Source organism: Neophocaena asiaeorientalis, unplaced genomic scaffold (genome assembly GCF_003031525.2).
Source record: "Neophocaena asiaeorientalis asiaeorientalis breed wild unplaced genomic scaffold, Neophocaena_asiaeorientalis_V1.1 scaffold131, whole genome shotgun sequence".
In the NCBI taxonomy this organism is placed as follows: domain Eukaryota; kingdom Metazoa; phylum Chordata; class Mammalia; order Artiodactyla; family Phocoenidae; genus Neophocaena; species Neophocaena asiaeorientalis.
Window position 1 is genome coordinate 1,528,931 of NW_020173201.1, and position 25,903 is coordinate 1,554,833.

The 25,903-nt window shown below is 42.0% G+C and overlaps 1 protein-coding gene and 1 non-coding gene across 4 annotated transcripts in view; one reads left to right on the top strand and one right to left on the bottom strand.

The window, feature by feature from the left end:
- The window catches only part of PAPSS2 (3'-phosphoadenosine 5'-phosphosulfate synthase 2), an 80,825-nt gene that overhangs the window by 3,892 nt on the left and 51,030 nt on the right, over positions 1 to 25,903 (bottom strand). For 2 of the 3 annotated variants that reach the window (XM_024744796.1, XM_024744795.1), the window contains 9 exons: positions 25,000 to 25,117; positions 21,020 to 21,255; positions 19,600 to 19,738; positions 18,930 to 19,048; positions 18,697 to 18,810; positions 16,402 to 16,513; positions 9,729 to 9,934; positions 1,444 to 1,579; positions 121 to 389 (listed from right to left, as the gene is read on the bottom strand). In XM_024744796.1, the coding sequence (XP_024600564.1) occupies positions 121 to 389; positions 1,444 to 1,579; positions 9,729 to 9,934; positions 16,402 to 16,513; positions 18,697 to 18,810; positions 18,930 to 19,048; positions 19,600 to 19,738; positions 21,020 to 21,255; positions 25,000 to 25,117 (1,449 nt within the window). Of the gene's footprint in view, positions 1 to 120; positions 390 to 1,443; positions 1,580 to 2,787; positions 2,842 to 9,728; positions 9,935 to 16,401; positions 16,514 to 18,696; positions 18,811 to 18,929; positions 19,049 to 19,599; positions 19,739 to 21,019; positions 21,256 to 24,999; positions 25,118 to 25,903 lie in introns of all 3 variants that reach the window. The other variant, XM_024744794.1, reaches the window with a different exon arrangement.
- LOC112399617 (U6atac minor spliceosomal RNA) lies at positions 3,655 to 3,781 on the top strand. Its single transcript, XR_003003263.1, has one exon. It is a non-coding gene; the product is annotated as a U6atac minor spliceosomal RNA (small nuclear RNA).

Sequence of the window (25,903 nt, forward strand, 5' to 3'; positions counted from 1 at the left end):
AAAGTAAAGAGACCAGAAGATTTTAGAATCTGCTCATGAAGAAGAATCCCAGAAACTCACTGGCTCGTCTAAGTAAAATTAGATGCTGAGTCCCATAGCCCAGCCTAGGGAGCTGCTTACCTCTGTGGGGCCAGCATACAACATGGGAGATGGGAAGATGGCCACGATGGTGGATTTGGGATCTAGAACGTCCTCCTCAAGCACAGCTGTGTGCTGCTTCATCCGCCAGTCCAGGGGCACATCATCATCCTTGGTCCAGCCCCCCAGGGGGTGCAGCAGGAGTACCGGGTGCTTGTAGCCTCTCTCCAGGAGCCGGCGGCGGGTGTCCTGCATCAGCAGAGCATGGCCGTTGTGGACAGGATTGCGCAACTGGAATGCGAACACTGCGTCTGGGAAAGGAAAGCAGAAACACCAAGGTCAAAGACATGCACTGTCTGCAAGAACAGAAACGAAAAGGTGCAGCTGTGTCTATTGTTCAGTGAACTTGTTACATCCACTTGCTTTTAAGGACCGGCTGGAGAATCCACCTGGATCTTTAGGGGTGTTACCTCAAAGGTACCAACCAGTGCCAGACTGCTTAGACAGGAATAGGACACAAAGGTAGGAAGCCCTAAAGGGAGAGCCTGACTCAGAAATGAACACATTTGTTGCCAGGACCTTTCCTACAAACCAAGGCTCAAGCAGGGGCCAGTACTGATCAGTCCTCTTGCACCCTGCTCCAGCCTCATTTCCCTGGGAAGTGAATATTGATAAGGAACATTTTCTGGGGTCTGTGCAAAAGTTTAACAGTTTAAAGATATAAAAATATTTCTCCCTCACTTTAGGGAAGTCTTCAAAACTTCTCCAATTAGTGATGAACTCCTGAGAGCCTTAATTTTTTTTCTTTCTGGTTATGAAATAAATTAATATATATCCATCATAGAAAACTTAGAAAATACAGAAAAGCCCAAAATTGAATTTAAAAATCATCCATCATCCTATCATTACTTTTTCTCTCTCTTTTTCAAAATATGTAAAGTGAAAATCTCCCCTTCCCCTTGGTCCTGCTTTACCCCTGGAGGTAGCCCCTGCCATCTGCAGTCTGGTGCACATGCTGCCAGAGATTTCTGCTACACACAGAAGTAGGTTTGCGTTTTTAAAGCAATTATTACATTTTATTTTGTTTTCCAGAATTATTCTATACATACCGTTCTGCAGTTTGCTTTTTTTACTTAATAGATATATTTTGGGTATCCTTCTGGGTCAGTGCATATTTTTAACTACTGCATAATATTGCAGTAGTTCAACTTTATAAGGTGTTTCTATATCAACAGATATCAATAGAAGATGATAAAAATTTTCAGCTTTTCAAAACTATAAACATGCTGTTTCCTGATAATCCTTAATTATGTAAGCAGAGGAGGGTAGGAGCATTAACAAATGCCATAGAGCCAGGCTACGTACCAGCATTCATTTCTTTACATTTCTGTTTGAGCTCCAGAGGTGTCAGGCGGTATTGGTCCAACCCATCATTCCACCGTATTCTCTCCAGCACCTGAAGGTCACCACCAACCAGCCAATCCCCACTTTCCATCACCATCTAGAAAGACCGTTATTAAAGTTGTTAGTGATTAATACTGTTTACCATTTTATCTAAAATTTTTTCTTCTTCTGAACCAATCTTGGCTTACTTGAAGAACTGCCTTCAGTTCTTCAACATTTCAAGCACAGTATTATCAAACTTGTTGGTCTCTCAAATCCTTTATTACTCTTAAAAATTATTGAGGACCTGCAAGGAGCTTTTGTTTATATTGGTTATATCTATAATTTTCTGTATTAGAAATTAAAACTTAATTCCCTTAAAAATATTTATTGACTTAAAACTAACAATAAGTCTATTAAATATTAACATAAACATTTTTTTACTGAAAAATATTTTCCTAAAACATAAGAGAAAAATGGCATTGTTTTACATGTTTGCAAATCTCTTCATTATCTGACTTAATAGAAGGCAGCTGGATTCTCGTATCTACTTTTGCATTTATTCTGTGGCAATATGTTATTTTGGCTGAAATATGTAAAGAAAATTCACATAATGTGCCAGGCACTCAGTGCATGCTCAAGGAATGTATGTTAAAAAAGAAATATTTATGGATAGGTAGTTGGAAAAGGGAAGAGTATCTGAATAGCCTTTTTCTATCATGTGGATATTCTTTGATATAAAATATTAAATAACCTAATTTAAAAATCAGCAACTTTAACAGACATTTTTCCAAATATGATGTACAAATGGCCAACCCAACAGGGATATGAAAAGATGTTCAACATCACTCATCACTGGAGAAATGCAACCTCACACCCATTAGTATGGCTACTATCAAAAACAGAAAATAACAAGTGTGGACAAGGATGTGGAGAACCCCCTTGTGTACTGTTGGTGGGACTGTAAAATGGTGCAACAGTATGGAGTTTTTTCAAAAAATTAAAAATACAACTACCACATGATCCAATAATCCAACTTCTGGGTATATATCCAGAAGAATTAAAAGCAGTGTCTCACAGAGGTTTGCACAACCATATTCATAGCAGCACCATTCACAATAGCTAAAAGGTGGAAGCAACCCAAATATCTATTGAAAGATGAATGGATGAACAATGAATGTGAATGATGTACATACAATGGAATATTATTCACCTTCACAACAAAGCAAATCCAGCCAGAGACTACAAGGGGGATGAAGCATGAAGACATTATGCTAAGTGAAAAAGCCATTCACAAAAAGATAAATACTGTATTTTTCCACTTACATGGGTATCTAAAATAGTCAACTTCATAGAAAATCGAATGGTTGATACCAGGGTCTGGGGAAGGGAAAGAGTTGTTGTTTAATAGGTATGGAGTTTCAGATTTTCAAGATGAAAAAGTTTTGAAGATCTGTTTCACAACAATGTAAATATACTTAATTGAATAGTACACTTAAAAATGGATAAGATGGTAAATTTTATGTTACATGTTTTTTACCTAAATAAGTAGATAGATGGTAGATAGATGATAGACGGATGACAAGACTCATTTTTCACTGAGGTCACTATAAATACTCTACTTTTCGATACCCAGTCTCAGTTGAAAAAGTGACTTCAGGGAAGGGTGGGTAAGGAACAGAACATGGAGACTTTTAGAAAGAACCATCTATACTTTGTCCCACACTTTAGATGGCCCAACTCTGGGTCTTCAATTGTGCCCCTTCTGTCAGGGCAAGGAAACCCTGGTGGGCAGGCCCACCTGAAGTCTGCATTTACTCTCCACCATGAGATATGTACCTGGGACATTCAGCCTGGGGTGCCCACAGGCAGACCCAGAGGGCCTCCACAGCATGGGGCAAGGCCAAGCATAGAAAGAGAAGGAAGGGTTGGCTGCAGGCCAAGAGCCAGCTGTCCACACACTACCATGTTCTGGAACAGAACCGAGAAGCCTAAATTTGAACCTGGCCTTCCAGATTGTGATCAAGGCATATTGCCAAAGTAGAAAGATAAAACATATTTAAGTTTATTAGATAAGTAACTTTTAAATATGGTATCGGGCTTCAGCTCATATTGTTACCCTGGGTTGCACAAATATTAGGTGTGAACCTGGTGTGAAGAATGGTCAAAGTAATGAAAAAGAAAAGCCTGACAGTGTTTGATGAAAGGAGAGGGTTAGCACTTTCCTTGACAAGGATGGATGGAAGAAGCCCCAGGCCTGACAACACACATATGGGTAATGCATTGCCACCTACTTTGTGACATCTAACCACGGTTTTTATGTTGTACATCTGAAACTTACACATTGTTATATGTTCATCTTATCTCAACCTGAACAAAGAAAAACATGACAACCCTTTGTTTTTTCTATAAACTTAAATATGTTCCATATGACGCTGCAGTGCCGCAAGTCACGACTGAGAGCAGGTGTCTCTCAGTCATTGAGACAAACATCACAGAACGTCTTACTTCTCAGTCAATCATAGTTGTGCAGTCATTCCCCTGATCAAATTCCATAACTGCCTTTTGCAGTGTCCAAGGACAGTGTGGCCAGCCTGTAATGGCAGCAGAAAAGAGGGAGGCAAGAAAAGGGGAGAGAAAGCTGATTGATTTATGACACCAATTCAGAAGACATCAAGGTGGTGACGGTATACCCCTGGTTCAATTTCCTGTCATGGCCAGATGTTGGAGTTTACAATGACTTGCATTCCAGAGGTTTTCAGGGAATGGGAGGTTGGGCTAGAGCCAGGGTTCTCAACAGAGGGCGATTTTGCCTGTCCTGGCGACACCTGACAATATCTGAAGACAACTGTGACCATCACAACTGGAGTGGGGAAGGGTGTGTTACTGGCATCTAGCGATTAGAGGCCAGGAATGCTTCTCAATATCCTGCATTGCATAGGACAGCCCCCGAAACAAAGGAAACCCTGGGTAGAGAAAGGGTGATTTGCAAGGGATTTGCTTGTTTTTCATGGCCCCCCTTCTAAACTCTGTGCTCAGGAAAATTACTTAACAAGAATATTGTCAAATACCCATACCTAGACATTTACTTTCTCCTCATTGCTTAAACTGCAGATAAAATTTTGAAAGAGTTACCCCAAATCCCTGGGCATGCAGTAACTCATTCTGGGCACAAGGGGTCCACCCTATATTGTTCTATTGGCAAAGGCAATATCGAACCTGTTTCATTCACCATCCAGCCTAAAAATGTATCTGGAGAACAATGCTGAAACTATGCTTTTGGCATTTCTGGGATCAGGAGGGACAGAGAGCATCTCTGTCCCCAAGGTGGCTCAACTGTCCCCAGAACTGTGGTCCAGCTATCAGGAAGGGAGGTCCAGTGGCTCTAATTTCCAAGGGCTTTGTGGCCCATAAGTACCCACTTCCTTCCAAGCCTCCTGCCAAAGGCAGGTGTGGGACCACAGCTAGAGTTTGCAGAACTGGACACACGTGTGAGGAACAGGCTTTAAGGGAGTCTAGTGAAGCAGTGAAAGAGAAACGGGGCTTGGAATCACAGACAACAGGAATGCAAAAAGGAGAGAGGATGAGCTCAAACACTAGGATGAAGACTAAGAAAGCTATGGTGAACAGGCTGAAAGAGGGCAAGGAAAGGAAGAGTGGAAATAACCTAGAGAGGAAGAGGGAACGTGCACATCAGGAGAGGAGCTGCTGAGGGTGGGAAGGTGTGACAAAGAAAGTGAGGAGGCAGGAGTGGAAGGAACAGTGTCCTAGGCTGAGGGACCAGCACATGCAAAAGTGTGACAGAGGATGATATAGTGACCAGCTGAGATGCTGGAGGGGAATATCTTGGGCGGTGGTGGTTAGAGGTAGTAAGGTGAAGTCATAGCTTTATGTGAGCTCCCAAATAAAGCTTGAACGGTCCACTCTAGCTGAAGAATTGGAGAGGGGCTTCGAGGGGAGTAGGGCAAGAGACAGGGAAGAAATTAAGTGCCCTGGCCCAAGTTGCAACAGAAGTGAACACCTTCAAGCAATACCTAGAAGGCAGAACTGTTAGGACTTGGTGATTGAATGGACAAGGGAGAAGAAAGAAGGAAGAATGATGTCCAGTGTGGTATATATGTACAGTGGAATATTAGTCATAAGAATGAAATAATGCCATTTGCAGCAACAGGGATGGACCTAGAGATTATCCTACTAAGTGAAGTAAGAGAGAGAAAGACGGGACTTCCCTGGTGGCGCAGTGGTTAAGAATCCACCTGCCAATGCCGGGGACACGGGTTCGAGCCCTGGTCTGGGAAGAACCCACATGCCACAGAGCAACTAAGCCCGTGCGCCACAGCTACTGAGCCGGTGCTCTAGAGCCTGTGAGCCACAACTACTGAAGCCCATGTGCCTAGAACCCGCGCTCTGTAACAAGAGAAGCCACCACAATGAGAAGCCTGCGCACCGCAACAAAGAGTAGCCCCTGCTCACTGCAACTAGAGAAAGCCCGCATGCAGCAATGAAGACCCAACGCAGCCAAAAATAAATTAATTAAAAAAAAAAAGAGAGAAAGACAAGTATCATATGATATCACTTATATGTGGAATCTTTTAAAAAATGATACAAATGAACTTATTCACAAAACAGAAAGACTCACAGACTTAGAAAACAACCTTATGGTTACCGAAGGGCAAAGGTGGCAAGGGGAGGGGTAATTTAGGAGATTGGGATTAACACATACACACTGCTATATATCAAATAGATAATCAACAAGGACCTACTGCATAGCACAGGGAACTCTACTCAATACTCTGTAATAACCTGTATGGGAAAATAATATGAAAAAGAATAGATTTATGTATAACTGAATCACTTTGCTGTACACCTGAAACTAACACAACATTGTACATCGACTATACTCCAATATAAAATAAACATTTTTTTAAAAAAGAAATAATGCCATTTGCAGCAACATGGATGGACCCAGAGATTATCATACTAAGTGAAGTAAGTCAGAGAAAGACAAAGATGATATCACTCATTTGTGGAATCTAAAGAATAATACAAATGAACTTATTTACAAAACAGAAACAAACTCACAGACATAGAAAACGAACTTATGGTTACCAAAGGGGAAGTGGGGGGGAGGGATAAATTAGGAGTATGGGATTAACAGAAACACACTACTATATATAAAATAGATAAACAACAAGGATTTACTGTATAGCACAGGGAGCTATATTCAACATCTTGTAATAACCTATAATGGAAAAGAATACACACACACGTATAACTGAATCACTTTGCTGTACACCTGAAACTAACACAATATTATAAATCAAGTATACTTAAATTTAAAAAATAATACTTTGAAAGTAACACAGAAAATATATATTTTTTCAGAATGCCAGGAGATGTACACTCAAAACTGAGGAAATTCATTATGGAAAATAAATGTTGTTGATCTCATGATAAAAAAAGAAAAGAAAAAAAGAATGACATCTAGGTTTTGGACATGGGCCACTGTTTGGATGGCAGAGCTGTTCACGGAGATGGGGGACACAGGAGGGGGACAAGGCTGGGGTGAAGTTGCCCATGTTGAGTGCGAGATGCTTGCAGGATATATCCAGGTGGAGCCACACAAGAAACAGCTGCAGATAATTATCTAATGCCATGGTTCTCAACCTTCACAGAATATTAAAATCACAGGGAGCCTCAAAACCCATAATACCCAGAACTGAGCCCAAGCCAATTAAATCAAAGACTGTGAGGTAGAGATCCAGTCATGGGTAATTTTTTTTTTTTTTTTTTCTTTTTGCGGGGTACGCGGGCCTCTCACTGTTGTGGCCTCTCCCGTTGCAGAGCACAGGCTCCGGACGCGAAGGCTCAGCGGCCATGGCTCACGGGCCCAGCCGCTCCGCGACATGTGGGATCTTCCCGGACCAGGGCACACCTGCATTGGCAGGCAGACTCTCAACCACTGCGCCACCAGGGAAGCCCCGGTCATGGGTAATTTTTAAAACTCCCCAGGTGATTCGGTTGCTCTAACTAACGATGTGGTCTTCATTGAAGGGCTAAAGGATATAGAAACTCTCATTCCTATCCTTCATTGGGAAGTCATACTCTGTTCTCCTGGTTTCTACATCTGTAAAGTGGGAGTAATGATTCTTAGGTGCTTCACAGGAACATTGTGAGAAATAATTACCATTTGAAAAAGATCTGAGATCCCTGGATGAAAGGCAACAGGGCTCCACTAAGCATTATTTTTACAAGTTTCACCCGCTCCTCTCCTCATGCTCGCATCTGTGACACGTCACGTGGTTCCATATTAGTGAAAGAGAGGGTTGGGAGGATTTGAATGGAAGGTCAGGGTACTGCAGTGAGGGGCTATGCAACAGAGGTAGACCATTTCCTCGGTGACTCTGACCATTTTCCATGCAAATATAACTCCCAGTGCCACATGGAAACACAAGGAGGCCCATAATTACTTTTGGAAGGAATTATTGTTGGAAGGTTTGGGGTTCTAAAACCAAAAAAAACATGTTTAAGTTTTACTGTGAATTTCAAGGTGCTAAAAAATGTCCAGTGAAGACAGTTCCTTTCTCATAAACACACCTTCAGTGCTCCAAGTGTAGCTTATACAGGGTGAGTGGTTTTCTCTCTGGTTATCCATGGCCCATTTCTCACCATTAGCTCACTAGGAATGTTTACAGAGTCCTTCTAATGACCTAATGCTACAGAGTCCCTGACTATATTTTCAAGGCCACAAATCACACCCCCACTCTCCCTGCCATCGAAAACATTCTGACCTCCAACTGCCAGCACCTGATGCGAGACAAGATAAACATAATTGCTTAGGAGCTTCCTTAGTTGTTTTTTTTTTTTTCTTTTAGTGCTAACCATGGATGTTAGGCCCAAAGAGTGGAAGTATCTGAGCTGGCATGAAGAAAGGCCACTATTCTTTAGGTCACTGAGTGCAGATAAGAGCCCAAACCTAAAGGATTATGATCAAAAAAGGAATGAGACAAAGATATAATTAAGGCTCACAACACAATTCCTCAAATAGCTATTGTCCAGTAATTTCAAGGCCTGTCTCCCAGCCTCTTGGAGAGAAAATGTTCCGATGGCTCTGAGCTTATCTGCAGGGTGGCTAATTGTGTCCAATAAATGAGGAGCTGCTTTGCTCCCCCACTGACCTCTTGTGTTCCACCAGGGGCCTTGCAAAAGCCCTCCCTACTTTGCAACATTTCACAACTGAAAAAAACAAAACCAAACCAAAGGGAAGTTTGTCTGACAGATTTGAACCGGTTTATTCAAACATCCATTTTGTACAGTCACAGAGCTGGAAGAGATCTCAGAGTTACTGAGTCTGGCCCCCTCCTTTTATAAATGAAGAAACTGAGGACAAGAGAGAGGACATGCCTTGTCCAACCACAAGGCTTTTTAGAGTCTCCTGGGTCTCAGATGGTTCTCTATTACCTTTGAACTTTCTGAAAGTTAGTTATTCCAGCTAGGGAATCACTAGTATATGTCTTTTAAAATTTCAACCCTAATGTTCTAATCTCAGATAAGGGCTAGCTTTTGCATTCAATTTCACATATTTTTCTTTATGGGAAATGAACCACACCCAACAATTCCACTCCCTGCAATCCCACCCCATCACCAACAACAATTAGAAGCTGTGAAGGAGGCGGAGGAATTTTAGTCTACTTTGCCGTTAGGCAGATCGACTCCAAAATAATCCTAATCAGATGAACACATTTTTCAATCCGATGAAAATGCAGTATTTTCCCTCCGGAAACTCTGCTGCTATCTGTGCTTTTTGTTTATTGAAACAATGTCACCAGAGCATGAACTTCCAGTCTCTCTCCAGAGCTTAGCTGGATCCATTCTGTAGGAAGAAACTGACTTCCCTTGTGAATTTCAAAATGGACAGGGCTGCAAGCTCTGGCTGTGGTTTTGTGCATAGCACAGCTATGATTCTGGTTCTCCCCTCATGATGTTAAACTAAATTATCTCCCCAGTCCAGTTGTTTCCCATTTAGCTGAGGGAGTCACAGCCATCACAGGATCTGAGGACTCAAGAGACCGTTTAGACCAGCCCTCCAACAAAAAGTCATTTCTTTGCCCTATCTAAAAACATCTCCCCAGGCAAAGCTTGCAGGACCTCCCTTAGAAACACATTCTTCCATCTAACCTCCGTTTTTCTAAGTCCTTCGCGAAGGAATTAAGAATTATTTTTATCCTAAATTGAAAGAAAGACCTTCCAAACGTTATGCCACTTACTTTGATGTAGGGGTGTTTTGCACAGGTTGTGCCCCACACATGGGAACAACGCTCCTCTTTTCTGTGTTCGTAGAATTCAGGGTCTCGTAAGACAGCCACCTTCCGTCCTCCGTGTGTCAGGACAAACTCGCTGCACCCTTGCAGCCGTGTCTTATCGTCCGCGGAGACGGGCAGCACGACGGGGATGCTCATGTTAATCACTCCGTCTGTGGAAAGTGCCATTTGATGCATGAATGTGGGATACAAGGTGTGGGCTCCTTTAAAGGGGACTCGAACGTGCACGTCGTCTCTTCCAGACATTTCCTGCAAAAGGCATTAAGACCTAACTCTAACATGGTTATGCTGGCTGCACTAGTTTCTCTAGCGTCTGTGATAAATCCTTTAAGAGGCTTCTCAAAGCAAAAGATGGAGCGTTTGTGAAAAACGGACTGTTTCAAATTGTAGGGGTGGCTTCAGTAAGTGATTTGGGGGTGGCTCCCGAGGGGGTGGCTCCCTTCGGAGTTCTTTTTCAAATTTGGTCGTGACCTCAACACACTAGGAAGCTTAAAGTCTTTAAAAATCCAACTAGATAAAATAAAGGTTGGCAATGCCCTGCATATCTGCGAATTCCACACCGGCAAATTCAACCGCCTCGTGGATAGCAAACCTTATACAGGATCCACCTTTGGTTGAATCGTGGATGAGGAACCCGCAGATGCAGAGGTTGGACTGTGAGGCTGCAGCGTCCACAGATTTCGGTATCTGCATTGGGTCCTGGAACCAACCCCCCTCAGATTGGGAGGGATGACTGATTTCTTAGTGAAGCCAGATAATGTAAAAGAAATCACACAGCTGTTTCTCCCCTTTTGTAATGGGGCCCTAACATTCTAGCAAATATGTCAGGCTTTCAGTCGTACTTACAGTGAGAAAATGGGGGCACAGAATTAAGTGTATAACATTAAAGAATATCAGGGAGATTTGGGGGGAGTTCCCAAGTTCAAGACTCAGAAGGGAATGAAAGGAAAGTGAGTAAAAACAACATTCAATTTGTTACCCAATTGAAGCTCGTACTGCTTGCCGCTCCACCGGCCAATAAAGGGAGAAATGAGTTGTTGGAAGAAGGAATAGCAACTTTATTTGGAAAGCCAGCAGACCGGGAAGATGGTAGATTCGTGTCCCAAAGAACCACCTTCCCTGGAGTCAGGCTTCTTTTATAGTAAAAGGGGAGGGGATAAAGTCAAACATTTTCTGGTTCCCGTCAGACTCTGAGGGGATGTTAATTTCTTCCTCCCTGCGGTCATTCACAGGTGGGCTTAGTCAGGATGTTTTCTGTGAGCTAAACAAAGGTCTTTTAGCTTAAACTTCATCACATGAGAGGCAGGGTTCCCAGCGATGTGCCATTATGTATAATTTAAGCTTATAGGCAACATCCCTTTAGGGATTAACTTGTAAAAGCAATAGAATAAAAAGGTTAAAGTAAAAGAAACAGATCCAATGTGGAGTAAAATTTGTTCTTCCTTATTACAAACTCAGGATTTCCAAAAGAGGAAGCAAATGCTGTTATTTATGGATTGGAGAAAATGTACCATAGATTAATGAAGTCTTTTAAATCTAACTTTCAAAATCCAACATTTAGACCACTTCTGATAGAGTTAAAGATCTGAGTTCTATTTCTTTGGGGCATCATACTCCCCCATTAGCTATGAAACAAAAGTCTACAGGCATATCACTTTGCACATTTAAAATACTCTCCAAAAGTTACTAGGATATAAAGAATGTCACAGGATATATACAGCAACTTCCAGCAATAAAGAAATCCCATCCATCATAAAATCCTGCAACCTGCTCTGGGAGCCTCATAAACAACAAGGAAGATACTGTACACAGAAAGTATGAGTTTCCTCACTCAAGTAACTCCTTTGTTTCAAAGTTCACAGACAATAAGAGTAGTCCAAGCAAGCCCTGTGCAGAGAGCACTAAACTCAAAGCCAAGCGATCTCCTATTCACTACCTGTGTCACCCACCTTCTCTGTCCTCAGTTTCTCCACTTGGAAAATGGGATCATAAATAATATGTATATCCCTGGGTTGCTGGGAAGAGGCTTTCTGTGGATAGCATGACCACACTGCTTACAAAGAGTGCCTTGAGTGCCTTGACCAAAATAAAGTAAAACAAGATGCAAAGCAAAAGGTGGGTTGGGTGCTGGCGGAAACCCAGCTCTGCCTGCAACGTGCTTGCGGTGCTGCCTTCCATCAATGACTCTGGGTTGAAATCCAAAGAATACTCCACTTGCTCGTTGCCATCGCCTCCTTTGGTCCACTAGGTTCCAGCCCAGCGTAGCCTCTGATCCACCTTCATCTTGGCCTTGAGTGAAAATCCCAACTAAGGAAACAGCAGTACCCAACTGGTTGTCAAGAGACTAATCTGTGGGATGTTGTGGAAGGGAGTTCTACCGAGTAACAGTGCCAGCTGATCTCATACACCTGTAGCTACAACTCCACACAGGTAAAAGCAGATATACTGGGGTTTCCCTATCATCTTAATCAACTTTTCTAATACATAAAATTATCCTACAATTTAACTCTGTGCTGAAATAGCCTCCATAGCTTTAAACATTGACTCGGGCTTTCAGCCTTTTTCTATCATGTGCTTCAGCTCTGGTGGGAACCACCCTGATTATTTTACTGCAGTATAACTCATTTGGGAAAAGAGTATCGTAGTTTTTTAGCCACAGTTAGTCCAACACTTAACTTCATGTTTAATTGAATAATCTTGCTTTTGCTTTAAATAATTTTCAAGCCTGTTGTTTTAACCTTGTAGATATGCTTATCATTTGTTTGGGACTATTTCTGGGCAAAAACAAATACTTTAGATTGCTTAATTCGTCTTTTTCAAGGAAAAACAGCAATGATGAAAACAATACTCAAGATAAATGATATCTTCAGAATTTTACCTTTTTCTTCCAGTACAGTGCAGAAGTTTAGAATTGCAGCGAGTACGTGTTTATTCCCAGTTTTATAACCATCAACTGTCATAGCTTGAAATTAAATTCACACATAATTACTCATCACAAACGCAGTACAGTCATCCACAGTCCAACCAGGGGCATCCACTTTAAATTGTATCTAAAACTGATGTGTCCTTCATCAATTAAAAATGTTTTATAAATGCAATAGAAAAACATTTCCAGATTTGTGAAACAAAATGGGGACCAACACTCAGTAGAAGTAATTAACAGAGAGGATCATAAATTTTAAAAATCTCAGGAACAAAATGTGCAACAGAAGTTCAGAAACAAGTTTAATGTGTCAGCCAAATAAAACATTATAAACAACAGCTGCATCTGATCCAGAAATTTCCTGTTACTTGGACTCCTGTCAACAGAAGAATGCAGCATTATTCTATTATAACTGGTTGGATCATGAACTGTTAGCAATTCCAACTAGTTCATTTAGATTTTTTTTTTCTAGTTATGTCCTTACCATTTCTAGTTAATATAACATATCTAATTATAATAATTTAACTACTTATAAAGTTAAAGTACATACCAGGAAGGAACATGCCTAGAGAAATACAAACAAAATTAAGAAACATATTGTTTTCAACTTTCCACCAAAATAATAGTAAAGCAACAATGACAAGGAACAAACTCCTACTATGAAGCTTCATACATACAACATACAAAGATACTGAGCTTTTTGTTACTGTTATTTCTAAAAATAGAGCATATGTGACAGCAAAAAGCTGGTGAAACCAGAATTTATATTGAATAATGTCCAATACAATCCAAAAGCATTTTAAAATAATGATGTTTTTATTTATTTATTTATTTATTTATTTATTTATTTTTTGCCGTACACGGGCCTCTCACTGCTGCGGAGCACAGGCTCCGGACACACAGGCTCAGGGGCCATGGCTCACGGGCCCAGCTGCTCCGCGGCATGTGGGATCTTCCCGGACCGGGGCACGAACCCGTGCCCCCTGCATCGGCAGGTGGACTCTCAACCACTGTGCCACCAGGGAAGCCCAATAATTATGTTTTTAAATAATTATAACATATGTCAATAACCCCTCCAACTTAAGCAAGAAGTTGTCTCTTACAAATATGTGATGTTATAACTACCGTCAGATGATTCCAAACCAGGCTTTGGGAGGTATACAGGCAAACTGCTTTAGAATGTCCTAGAATTCCAGATGTTTAGAGGACATGAGAGTATGCCCAGTCCCAGGATAACCTGGATTTGAATCCAGGCTTCGAGGGAGTTATTTAACCTTCCCAATACTTATTTCCTCATATGGACAAAATACCTTCACAGTGGTGTTATCTGGATTAAATGTGATGTCCTATGTCAAGCACCAGGGTCAGAACACATTATGTGCTGAATAAATGCTGGCAGTATATAGAAAAGCTCTCAAGCCCTGACTTGGAAAGTCAGAGCCGCAGAAGACTTGCCATTAAATGATCAGGTCTCACAAGGCTGCTATGTCTTAACCCTACTTGGATGCCACCTGTCAAGAACATAAGCTTGAGGTTCCATTTTCAAATTTAGATGTGACATTTATCATTGGAGGATCTATGACAGCCCCCCCAAATTATATATCCAGTGAGAAATAATAATAATACACTGACATGAAAATAGACCCTTGAGTAATATAGGGAGTAACTCATACTATATAATCATCAAAAACACTAAAAAATGATTTTTTATTTTGCTTTTGGACTGAGTAGACTGAGCTAATTTTTTTTTTTTTTTTTTTACTATAGGGGGAAATTGTGAACCTTTGAGAAAATTAAAACCAACAAAATACTTTTGGGAGACAGGGTCAGAATAGAAACAATTTTACCTGCAGATTGTAGGTGATCAAGAAATGTGCGATTGTTTAATGGTAGATGAAAATGGCCACATGTCTATGGCTACAAAAATTATTTCAAATTTTCAATGGTGGTGACTCAAACTTTCATAAATTGGTTAAAATTAAATGATATCCATACAAATGATACCTTGTCCAACCTTCTGATACAGAGACATCATTTTTGGAATTTAACTGTGTCTACTCGGTCCAAAAGCCATCGAGCCAAGCTCTGTCATGAGACTGTCATGGTGTGGTAGAGGGCAGTGTTTCAACCAGCTTTCCCTAGACACCCTCAAGGCTGCTGTCCAGGTGGGAGAAAGACTGAGCCCACTTCTTCCAAAGGAGCAGTTCCATTTTTATCTGTTGTATATATTGCCTCAGATTTCACTGAAATAGTTATGACTTGAAAAAAAAGTTTCACAACCACTGATGTGGTGGGAAAACCCCTCTGGACTAGAGTTCAGAAGATGAACTGCACTGCCTGTCCCAGCAAGCTCGTATTATCTCCAGCAGCTAGAACAAACCCTGACATCCAAGGACACTCAATAAATATTTATTGACTAGCTGATGAACATCTTATCTGTGCTACTTCCAAACGGATGTGACTAGAGATAAGCTTCTTGGTCTGTTCAAGACTTTGAAGTCCTTTTAATTTTATGCAGTGAGGGGGTTGTTAATATATGGAACATTTACTATTGGACTAGGTACTTTATTCTTTTAAACATTCAACATCCCATTGAGGTAGGTACTATTATTAACATCCCTATTTTACAGATGAGGAAACTGAGGCCCAGAGAGTTTAAGTAATTTGCCCTGAACCCAGATAGTTTGGCTCCACAGCTCACTCTTATCCACTATGATATTCTGCCTCTACTTAGGTAGAGGTGGGCAGCATATTACATCCCTGGTATGTATTTTTAGTAATTGACTTACATAGGAATTAAGGAGGCTTCTTGAGGGTATGGGGAGTTTTGAAACCTAACTACAACTGGGGTTGCTTTACGCCCCATTCCCCAGGCAGAGGCACAAACCTAGAACATGAACATCTTTCTCAGGAAAGAACATCTGATTTGATTTTTCTTCCTAGAAGGTTTGGAGCCCTGCTCCGTATTACAAATTCCTTCCCCCACTTATCAGCTATTCCCCAAGATCTTGAAATAAATAAGTTCTATTTGATAAGGTCAAGACAGTTCTAGGAAGGAAATGATCAGAGAAGGATCCAGAAGTTTTCTGAATGAGACATCATTCCAACCTTGACAGGAGCAGTTCTCTAAGAGCCATTCAGCTTCTGCCCAGAAAGCTGCCTTAACACCCCGTATTAAAGTTTAGTGGATGAAGCCATCCTAATATATTTCATGTATGGGCATGAATATCAACCCTTTATTATCCACCAAGGAGAGCAGCTGCTGCAATAACGTCTGCTGGAGGATGGGAGGCATCCTGCAAGTCAGCAATGAGTGCTGAGTCCATCCTGGCTTCCCCAGGATGGTCCAAGCAGCTGCCAATGGTGCTTCTGACGGTCCACTGCCTTATGAATATCACGGCCAGCAAAGGGCAGGTGGAGGTGAAAAAGACTTAACCTTCTCTTGGCTTTGTGTGCAAGTCAAACCTTTATTTTTTGGTTCCTTAGCTTTAGATAATCAATAATCCTTTGAGGATAACCAAAAAAAATCCTAAAAATGGAAGCGTATACATAACTGGACACACCATAAATAATATTTTCACAATAGGATTTACAAACCGAGGATTAGCATTTCTTGTTCCTGTGAAAACTTCTGAGAAATATTTTTTTCTTTAGTAATAAAGAGTAACAAACAAACGAAAGAACAAAAACCCATACCGTCTAGCAGGGTGCCAAAGTGTATAACCTGCAAGTACTCCTTTTCCCGCATAAAACCTTTGAGGGGAGTGGCCCAGCCTTCACTCAAAACTTGGACCCACTGAAGATCCAGCTGCAAAACACAAAAAAGCAGGTGAACATTTCCATAAGCTCCGTTTTCCAGCCATCTGGCCCCAGGGCAGTCCTTTCTTATTCAGTTGACAGGAGAATGAAGGCAGAACCTTTTATGATTTAAGCATTCCCATATGTAATGCTGACCCATGATCTAGTGGGGCTGGAGAAGTTTGAGTCTAGAACTTTCTGTGGGAGAGTGGTGAAAAGATTTCAAACTGGGATGATTTCTTTGAACACTTTAGGCTCTGTCTATCCTTACAATGTGCACCTGTGTTGAAGATTCACTGTTCATTCTTTTTCCCACAAAAATTCTGGTTTGGCTACATTTTTTTCACCAAATGTGCTAGTTACTTGACTGAACTGAGCAAACCATTGACACTAAGATAAATGTCCAGGGACTTCCCTGGTGGCACAGAGGTTAAGATCCGCCTGCGAATGCAGGGGACACAGGTTCACGCCCTGGTCCGGGAAGATCCCACATGCTGCAGAGCAACTAAGCCCATGCGCCACAACTACTGAGCCCACGTGCCACAACTACTGAAGCCTGCGCCCTAGAGCCCGCGAGCCACAACTACTGAGCCCGCGTGCCACAACTACTGAAGCCTGCGCGCCTAGAGCCCGTGCTCCGCAACAAGGGAAGCCACCGCAATGAGAAGCTCGTGCACCCCAACGAAGAGTAGCCCCCGCTCACCGCAACTAGAGAAAACCCGCGTGCAGCAACGAAGACCCAATGCAGCCAAAAATAAACAATAAATAAATTAATTTTTTTAAAAAAAGACAAATGTCTAAAATTCTTAGCGTGATACTGACAGGCCTTCGAGCTCTGTCCCCAGGGGCTCATGTAGGGATGTCCACCTGGCACCACTCCCCACCTGGGGGCCTAGTCACCAACAGTGCCAGACAGTGTGCAGTCTGAACACACACGTGGTTTCAAGCCCATCCTCCCCTCTACCTGAAAACCCTGTTTGTCATTTAAAACCCAGCTCAAAAGATAAAAATTTAAAAAAAAACCCAAAATAAATAAAAATAAAACCCAGCTCATGGGCCACTGCTCTGAAATCTTTCCTGTCACCCCTAGGATCAAGAGAGTTAATCATTAGATTCTTTGAAGTTCTTCTGTACCTTGCAGACCATTTTGTTATTGGAACTATTATTCCACACTGTAATTATGATTATGTGTTTCTCACCTGCCTGGAGCATTGGAAAACTCAGAATTTATTGTGTTTATAAATTCGTCATGACTTACTAAAGCCTGGGGTCTTCATGAGCTGAAGGACATTCCCAATGTACTCTGCCTCTTAAAATGATGTCCAGGGCTTCCCTGGTGGCGCAGTGGTTAAGAGTCTGCCTGCCAATGCAGGGGGCACGGGTTCATGCCCCGGTCCGGGAAGATCCCACATGCCGCGGAGCGGCTGGGCTCGTGAGCCATGGCTGCTGAGCCTGCACGTCCAGAGCCTGTGCTCCGCAACGGGAGAGGCCACAACAGTGAGAGGCCCGCGTACCGCAAAAAAAAAAAAAAAATGTCCAAGGTTTTAATGGGTACCAAAAGGTTACCAGTGAAGACTTGATCACCTTATATGAACCAACTAACACTAACCAGTAAACAGGCCAAGGTATCTGCAGGGCTGTTTGCTGGGATTGCATCTTAACATCTTCTAGGTTGCAAAATCAATGCAACCAAAGCTCCCTCTCCTCAGACTGAACTCTCCCTGATGAGGGAAGAGTGGGATGTGCAGAGTAGAAAAAAGATCAAGGCATTCATGTCACTTTAGATCAGGGTTGCTTCTTGTTTTCTTCAAATTCCTTCTCAATGGTCCAAGAAACACCTGTATTCTGGACAAACTATTTTCTCAGCAACTGCCAACAAATAATTACTGCCTAATGCTTGAGCGCAGGCATAACTGAAGGTATAATGACAACCATATAAAACTGTCCTCTGCAAGTACAGAAGTTATGTTCCCAGTCTGCCTCTGTACATGGCATTGATCAGCTGCCTGGGGCAACACTTGATGAGAGATTTTCTTGAAGAAGAGGTAAAAAAAAATTGGCAAAATGAAGTGTTTTTCTTTATAGGCATTGCATTTTCCTTATGTCTACCTTCCTAATTAAGAGTAATTGTAAATGGATTATAATGACTGACATTAAGCCTAAGTCTCCATTAGCCAGTGGGCACCACCTTACCTTGGTAATTGATAACGAAGGGAGCACTTCGGCCTCAGCTCGGACTTGGTCGAGCTTGTTTTCTGGCACAAACAGTTCGTGGATGCCTTTGATTATAGTGTGGGGTACAATGTTCTGAAATGAAGCAGACTTGGTAACAGTTTGGAATGAAAACTATAAAAAGAACACTTCAGTAAACAGATGATCTTTTATGACTGTATAAAACTATTAAAAAAGACGTTCAGTCCGCCCACCTGCTCCTGTAGAAGTTCCACCACCTGCTGCACACAGTCGCTCACGGAGGACAAGTTGGTTTTAAGCACAAGCTCAGGAGTTTCAGGTTTCTCATAATCGGAATCAATACCCGTAAAGCCTGCAAGGCAGAAGGCTGAAAATCACATCTGCACCAACAGAACAATCTTTTGACTCAATAAGACATAACACATGTTGCAATAATGTTTTCAACTGCTGTATTCAGATTAAAACAGAAAAGGTCAAACAGCTATCCTTGCCCTCTAGCCATAGATAAGAACATATACAGCTGTGGTTTCAATACAGAAAGTCCCGATTATCACCAAAATCTGTCTGAGTCTAAGCCCTCTGCAGCTGATTAGAATGGAAAAGGAAAACAAGTAGGAGGAAAACTGAGAGATTCCTCCTACACACATGCACATACACATATCCATTTTAGTTCTCTAAACTTGATTGCTTGTGGCTGGGGTGATAGTTCTTGAAAAATACAAGCCCACGGTTTAACTAGCCCATGGACATTCTGAAGATATGACGGTTTGATAAAAAGTCATGGGCACTATATGCAGTTTTGGAAAACGGTTTTTGAAACTTCAGACAGATTTCTAGGCGCAGACTGATAAGAAATGGTGGCATAAGGAAGGGGCAAAGATACCGCTGAACTGGCTCTCCTACCTTTGATCTCCCCAGCTCGGGCCCGTTTGTAGAGACCTTTTACATCTCTGCTTTCACAAATGTTTAGAGGCGCATCTACAAATATCTCAAAGAATGGCAGTCCTGCAGATTCATGGATTTTGCGGGCATTCTCACGATCCTGGAAAATAATTACCTTTAAGAATGTAAGAAGAGGGACTTCCCTGGTGGTGCAGTGGTTAAGAATCCGCCTGCCAATGCAGGGGACACAGGTTCGAGCCCTGGTCCAGGAAGACTCCACATGCCATGGAGCAACTAAGCCCGTGTGCCACAACTACTGAGCCTGTGCCCTAGAGTCCATGAGCCACAACTACTGAGCCCACGTGCCACAAGTACTGAAGCCCGCGTGCCTAGAGCCCGTGCTCCCAACAAGAGAAGCCACCACAATGAGAAGCCCGTGCACCACAACAAAGAGTAGCCCCCGCTCGCCGCAACTAGAGGAAACCCACGTGCAGTAACGAAGACCCAACGCAGCCAAAAATAAATAAAAAAAAAAAAAAAAAATTGGCCAAAAAAAAAAAGAATGTAAGAAGAGGTTTCATAGTGAAATTCTTCATCACAAAATACTGTGTGCTCTGGTGTTCCATGACTTTAAGATAACACTGGGGTTTGAGCTCTTCAGAGGTGTCAGGAAACTAGCCCTTTAGAGAAACTCCAGAAATTTCACTCTAGTAAACAAATCTCCCAAGTACTTTCCAAAAAAAAAAGCAAACAAACAAACAAAAATGGGAAAGAATCCCAACTAAAAGACAGGGCTGGCAATATGACAGCATTTCATTCAAAGGATGTGTTCAAAGTACATAGTGTCTTATATGTAATTCACAGAAATTTCCTGTTTTAAAACAAGAGGAGTAACAGTCCACCTCGTTGATTTCAACATTAAACACACATAACCTGATGCATTGGCGATGAACTGCTGTTTTCTTTAGTAAGCTAAGGCCTCTGACTTTCTGGAGAAATACTGGCTTGGCCAAAATGTTCGGGCTTTTTGGTTAAAACCCGAAGGAACTTTTCAGCCAACCCAATAAAATTACTGAGCTTTGGAATTTTTCTGGTTTAACTTTCTCTTCCTTTCAACTCTGGCCAAGTGTACCTTACCATTGTGAAAGTGGAAGGGTTTATGTCACCTGGTGCCCTGGCATCTGGAAATGAAGGGACTCTCTTTATGTAACCAATATTAAAGAGAGGAAATGAGGGAGCAAGTGGGGGAAGGAGAGCCAGTGGGGGAGACTGGAAGTATGACATTCCTCTGTCCTCCCCTCCGCTGGGTCCTCATCCTGGCAGCTTGAGAGCACTGGTGCCATGTGTGGCAATCGTGTGCACTGCCGAAGCATTTTACCTTTGCAAAAGGAGAAATGAAGCTGGTAATGCAGACCAGAGCAGCGTCGCCAAAGCATTTTACCTTTGCAAAAGGAGAAATGAAGCTGGTAATGCAGACCAGACCAGCGTCGGCAAACAGCCTGGCCACCTCAGCAATCCTGCGGATGTTTTCTTCTCTGTCCCAAGGAGAGAATCCAAGGTTTTTGTTGAGGCCATGACGGACGTTGTCCCCATCGAGGGAGTAGCAAGGGATGGCGTGGGAGACGAGATTCTCCTCCAGAGCAAAACTGATCGTTGTTTTTCCAGCACCAGAGAGACCTGTTCAGAATGGGCAAGACAGGACAGGCACTGTCTCTGACTGTTTAAGATTATAAATTGTGCTCTGATCCGAATTGTGAACTGATTCTAATTTTTACCTAATTCAAGCATAATTAAACCCTCATTACAATCACTGGCTTGCCCTCAAATCAAAACCCTTCAAATCTAGAAAAAGCAAAGTTTACTACAATTCAAGTACTAGCATTTCTTTCAAATCTTGAAAAAACTATTTGTCCCTTGTTAGGATTATAGCCTTTCAAAGCAAAAGGCGTTCGTCAATAGGGAGACCTTGGCAGGCTACATATGGTCCTTGGTGTGTTTTGGGGATGGGCTGGGACCTGGGACCCTTTACCACGGTACTTGCACCTGGACAAACATCTCCTGGAGCAACAGAAAACAAAGAAACTATAAGGGACTAAAAATACCTGCACGCGGCCACAGTTGGGGCAAATTATAAACAGTAAGATACAAAAAGGCCAGAAACCAGCTGCCATTTCTGAGGTGCAGGGAGCAAAAGCAGGGTACTGCGCATGGTTCCTGCACACGGCACCACCAACAGGGTCAGCTGACCACCTAAGCCACCGCTCCAGCCTGACCACCCATCTGCCCCTACTCGCATCCCATTTAAGGAACCGGTTTGCCCCACCTCAGGAGTGAGCAAGGGCAATTGTTTCTTGTTTTCGCTCCCCCCTGCTGCAGCAGGGACCTCAATAAAGCCTTGCCTGAATTCCTTGTCTGGCCTCTTATCAATTTCTATTGATTGAGGAGTCCAAGGACCTGAGTTGGTAACACTTTGCCCGCAGTGTATTTTATAGACTAGAAAGTTGTGCATACAAATTCAGATTATGGCTTCTCTTGAAAGAAAATCAGACGCTCTGGTAGTGGTGTCCTCATATCCCCTTACGAGGGCAATCAGCTGGAATGGAGGGGCAGCCAGCCCTTGGAGACTGGGAGGGCCACCTCCCTTGTAGATGCTGCTAAGCACCCATCTGACAAGAGGACCAACATACTGTCCTTTTGTTTTCAAGATTTTCCAAAATGATTCTCAAAACACAAAGACAGAGAACCACCCTGAGCTACGCTGTAGATGTAGTTAGAGTTGCCATATACTCTTAGGCGTCTGGAGTCTTTACATGAGAGTGGAGTTACAAGGTGCCTTTTACCATGGTTTCAAAGCACAGTGATTGGGAACACACAGTATAATTTCTACATGAGGGAGAATGTAAGCAGAAAGGGAATGAAATGCTACCCGCCAAAATTACTTAAGAGCTCAAAATCTGAACCACCCTGGAAAAGGAGCCCTCTAAAAATTCAGTTGTTCTAAAGATCTCTGAACCCGAAGAAAAATGCAGTGATGCCAAGCCACTGTCAGCACCCGGAAGAGGAAAAGTCAGGACAGGGGCAGAAAAGAAAGTCAAGAAATTGTTAATACAGAGAAGACAGCAGGGGGAAAGAGGAAAAAGAAAAAGTAAGAGTAAAGAAGGGATGCAGGACAGAGAGACTTGGAAAGAAAGGTGATATATGAAAGGTAAACAAGTATTTTCCATATTTTTAGTTATGTTTTAAAGTCATGCCCTTGGCTTTGACAGAGGACCATTAGAAGAAACGGCTACGTGAAGAATGTGTTGGCAATCTTTGTAAATCAAGGCATTGTCTATTACATCTTTATGTAATTCAGTTGCATTTGGATAGAAATTCATGTGATAAATTCCTCTTAAAAGTTATGTCCACTTGTGGGGTAGGAGAAATGGGACTCCTGAATCTCTGGTACGTTCTCTTGCATCAGAAAATGAGAGAAACAATAGAAATTTCTAACACAGTTAGCTGTATTAAAATAGATCATTGGAATATTTATTTTAATACATTGAAGTAACACCAATTACATTTACTGAGAGTTTTACTAGGGACCAGGACTTGTGCTAAGTGCATATATGCTTTATTTCATTTTGTTCTACCTATACCTCTATGAGGCAGGTATTATCTTTATTCTCATTTTACAAATAAGGGAACCGAGGCTTAGAGAGGTTGATTGGCTTGTCCAAAATCACACAGCTAATGTAGGTGAAGCCGGTACCCAACTCCAACTCTCCAGATTTCAAGTATTTGGTTTCTCCTGATTTGCCTGGTCAATATCCAATGTCTGTAATATGAGAATAAAAAAATAAACTAGGAAAAGATGACTTTTTGAGAGTAAGAAAAGACAGGAAGTATACCCTTGAGATTTTTTTTTCTCTTCTACCTGTTCTTTTTGTCTTTCCAGGGGTGTTTTACATTAAGAAAAATGGACTTGGGCTTCCCTGGTGGCGCAGTGGTTGACAGTCTGCCTGCCGATGCAGGGGACACGGGTTCGTGCCCCGGTCTGGGAAGTTCCCACATGCCACGGAGCGGCTGGGCCCGTGAGCCATGGCCGCTGAGCCTGCGCGTCCGGAGCCTGTGCTCCGCAACAGGAAACGCCACAACAGTGAGAGGCCCGCGTACTGCAAAAAAAAAGAAAGAAAAATGGACTCTGTGGGTATGTCCTGATTCAAAATTTGGACAAACACATGAAGGCAAAACATCTCATGAAGGCAAACACATAGCAAGAGGGAAACGTCTGGAGCATGCTGTTTTATTCACTGCTGCACGTCACGTCTCTCAGAGGGAGCGGGGGAAGCATATCAGGAATTGCAGCAGGTGAATCTGCCTTCTAGAACACAGCAGCCTCCTTGCCCTCTGTCCAGCCTCACCCTGGAAGCAGGGAAAGTTGTTCTTCCAGGGATGAATGAAACCCGGAAACCAAGGGTAAGTGCCACAGGCACTAGGAAATAACTTGAAAGAGAAGAATGAGGCTACTTTAGACAGGAATAGGAAAGACTCAGAACAGCAAGAAAAGACGCAAGGCAGGTCCTCGCTTGTTGTGTTTTCTAGAACTATCTTCAGGTTAGAATAAATCAGCATTTGTGAGCAAACAGTAACACATGAGTTGATTTCACAACCTGGATAAACATATCTTTGCATCTGAGTTCATCTCCATATGAAATATTATGTCTACGAAATGAACCTGTTTTTTTCTTTTGAGTCCAGCCTATGTCGGACCTGCATTCCCAGGAATCAACTTCCTCTACCTTGTATTCAGAGTATAAGGTAACAGCTGAGGACTAATTCCAGTTCTGTCACTAACCCTTAGCTTTGACATTCTGGGGCTATATAAACACAAGAAAAGGGAGATTCATTTGGTCACCTCGGTGGGAATGAGTTCTTTTTTTATACACAAGGGACAATACTCAGCTATGCAGAAAACATTAGTTTTGCTTCTTGCACAGATTTTAATTTTTTAAAATAAGTAAAATAGCCCCCTAGAATATTAAAACATCAGAAAAGAATAAAGAATATCTCTAATGGACAGCCAAATGCTTGATGTCAAATTAGGAGAGCCCCGTTCATAACTGCCAGTAAATGTGTTTAGGCATGAAATTAAGAACTACAGAATTCCTTAGAGCTGAATGGGAATGTCATAATCAACTTGTCCCATCCTTTCCTGCCAAAGAGGTGAAAACAGAACTGGAGACATTCCATGACTTGATGGAAGTCCTATTTCTCACCGATGGGTAGAGTTAGGACTAACACCCAAGCTTTCTATCACAGCTCTCAGTCTCCTTCTAACGTTGAAATACACATGTAATATGTAGTGACACTATCTTCCTAAAAATTGTGTGTCACCATCAGTTTTCCATTAAAAAATATATAGATCTCAACACAGCATACCTGTCAGCCACACGGTGCATCCTCGGAATCCACCCCTTGTTCCAACCACCTGCCCTCTCTTATTCCTGCTCACATGATGTGCCTGATATACAACATTGGTGGATTTCTGCTGGGTCTCCTACAAAACAAGAGCAAGCACCATATTCAATTAATAAAATAACAAATCTCATGTGTATACATATAATAAAATAACAGATTACATAGTCTTCCCTAACAGAAACTCCTTTTTTTATAATGGGCACACAGAGTAACATTAATTAACTCTACTAATTTAGAAACAGACACTGCCTTTAGCATGCCCATCACTGCCCTTTGAAAGTATAATTGGAATGAGGCAATTATTGATGCAATGTAAAAGTTCTGGTTCCATGACATATTAAAATGTGTACCTTTAGGTAATGGTTAGGGGAATGTCTCTGTTTCAGTAAATGCATGTTCTTCCCGAGTCCCACGGGCATGAACTGAAAATAGCCCAAATACTCCAGCCGCTGAGGAAATAATAGGGTGAGGCTGGTTGAGCTCCTCTCTAGAGAGCTGGGAGAGGCTCCAATCACAGAACAAAGAGTTAGAGGCCATTATACCCCTCCTGTTCCCACCCAGACATAGACGTCAGCAACTTGAGAGTTTATCCCCGAAATAGGACTCCTTTTTCACAAGTACTAAAATCTGTGTCCACTTTCCCAAGGGTCAGTGTATGAACTTTTTAATCTTTCATAAAGGCCTGAAGAAATGGAAATGTACCAGTTATTAGTCTTGGAGGTTAACTCAAATCTCAAATGTATTTATTTTGGCTGTAATAAAATCAGCCCCATGAGGGCACAGATTATCTGAGCCTGACCCTAAACAGGAAGGTACATGTCTGATGAATAAAAAAAGGTAAAATGAGTCAATAAGTACAGTTTGT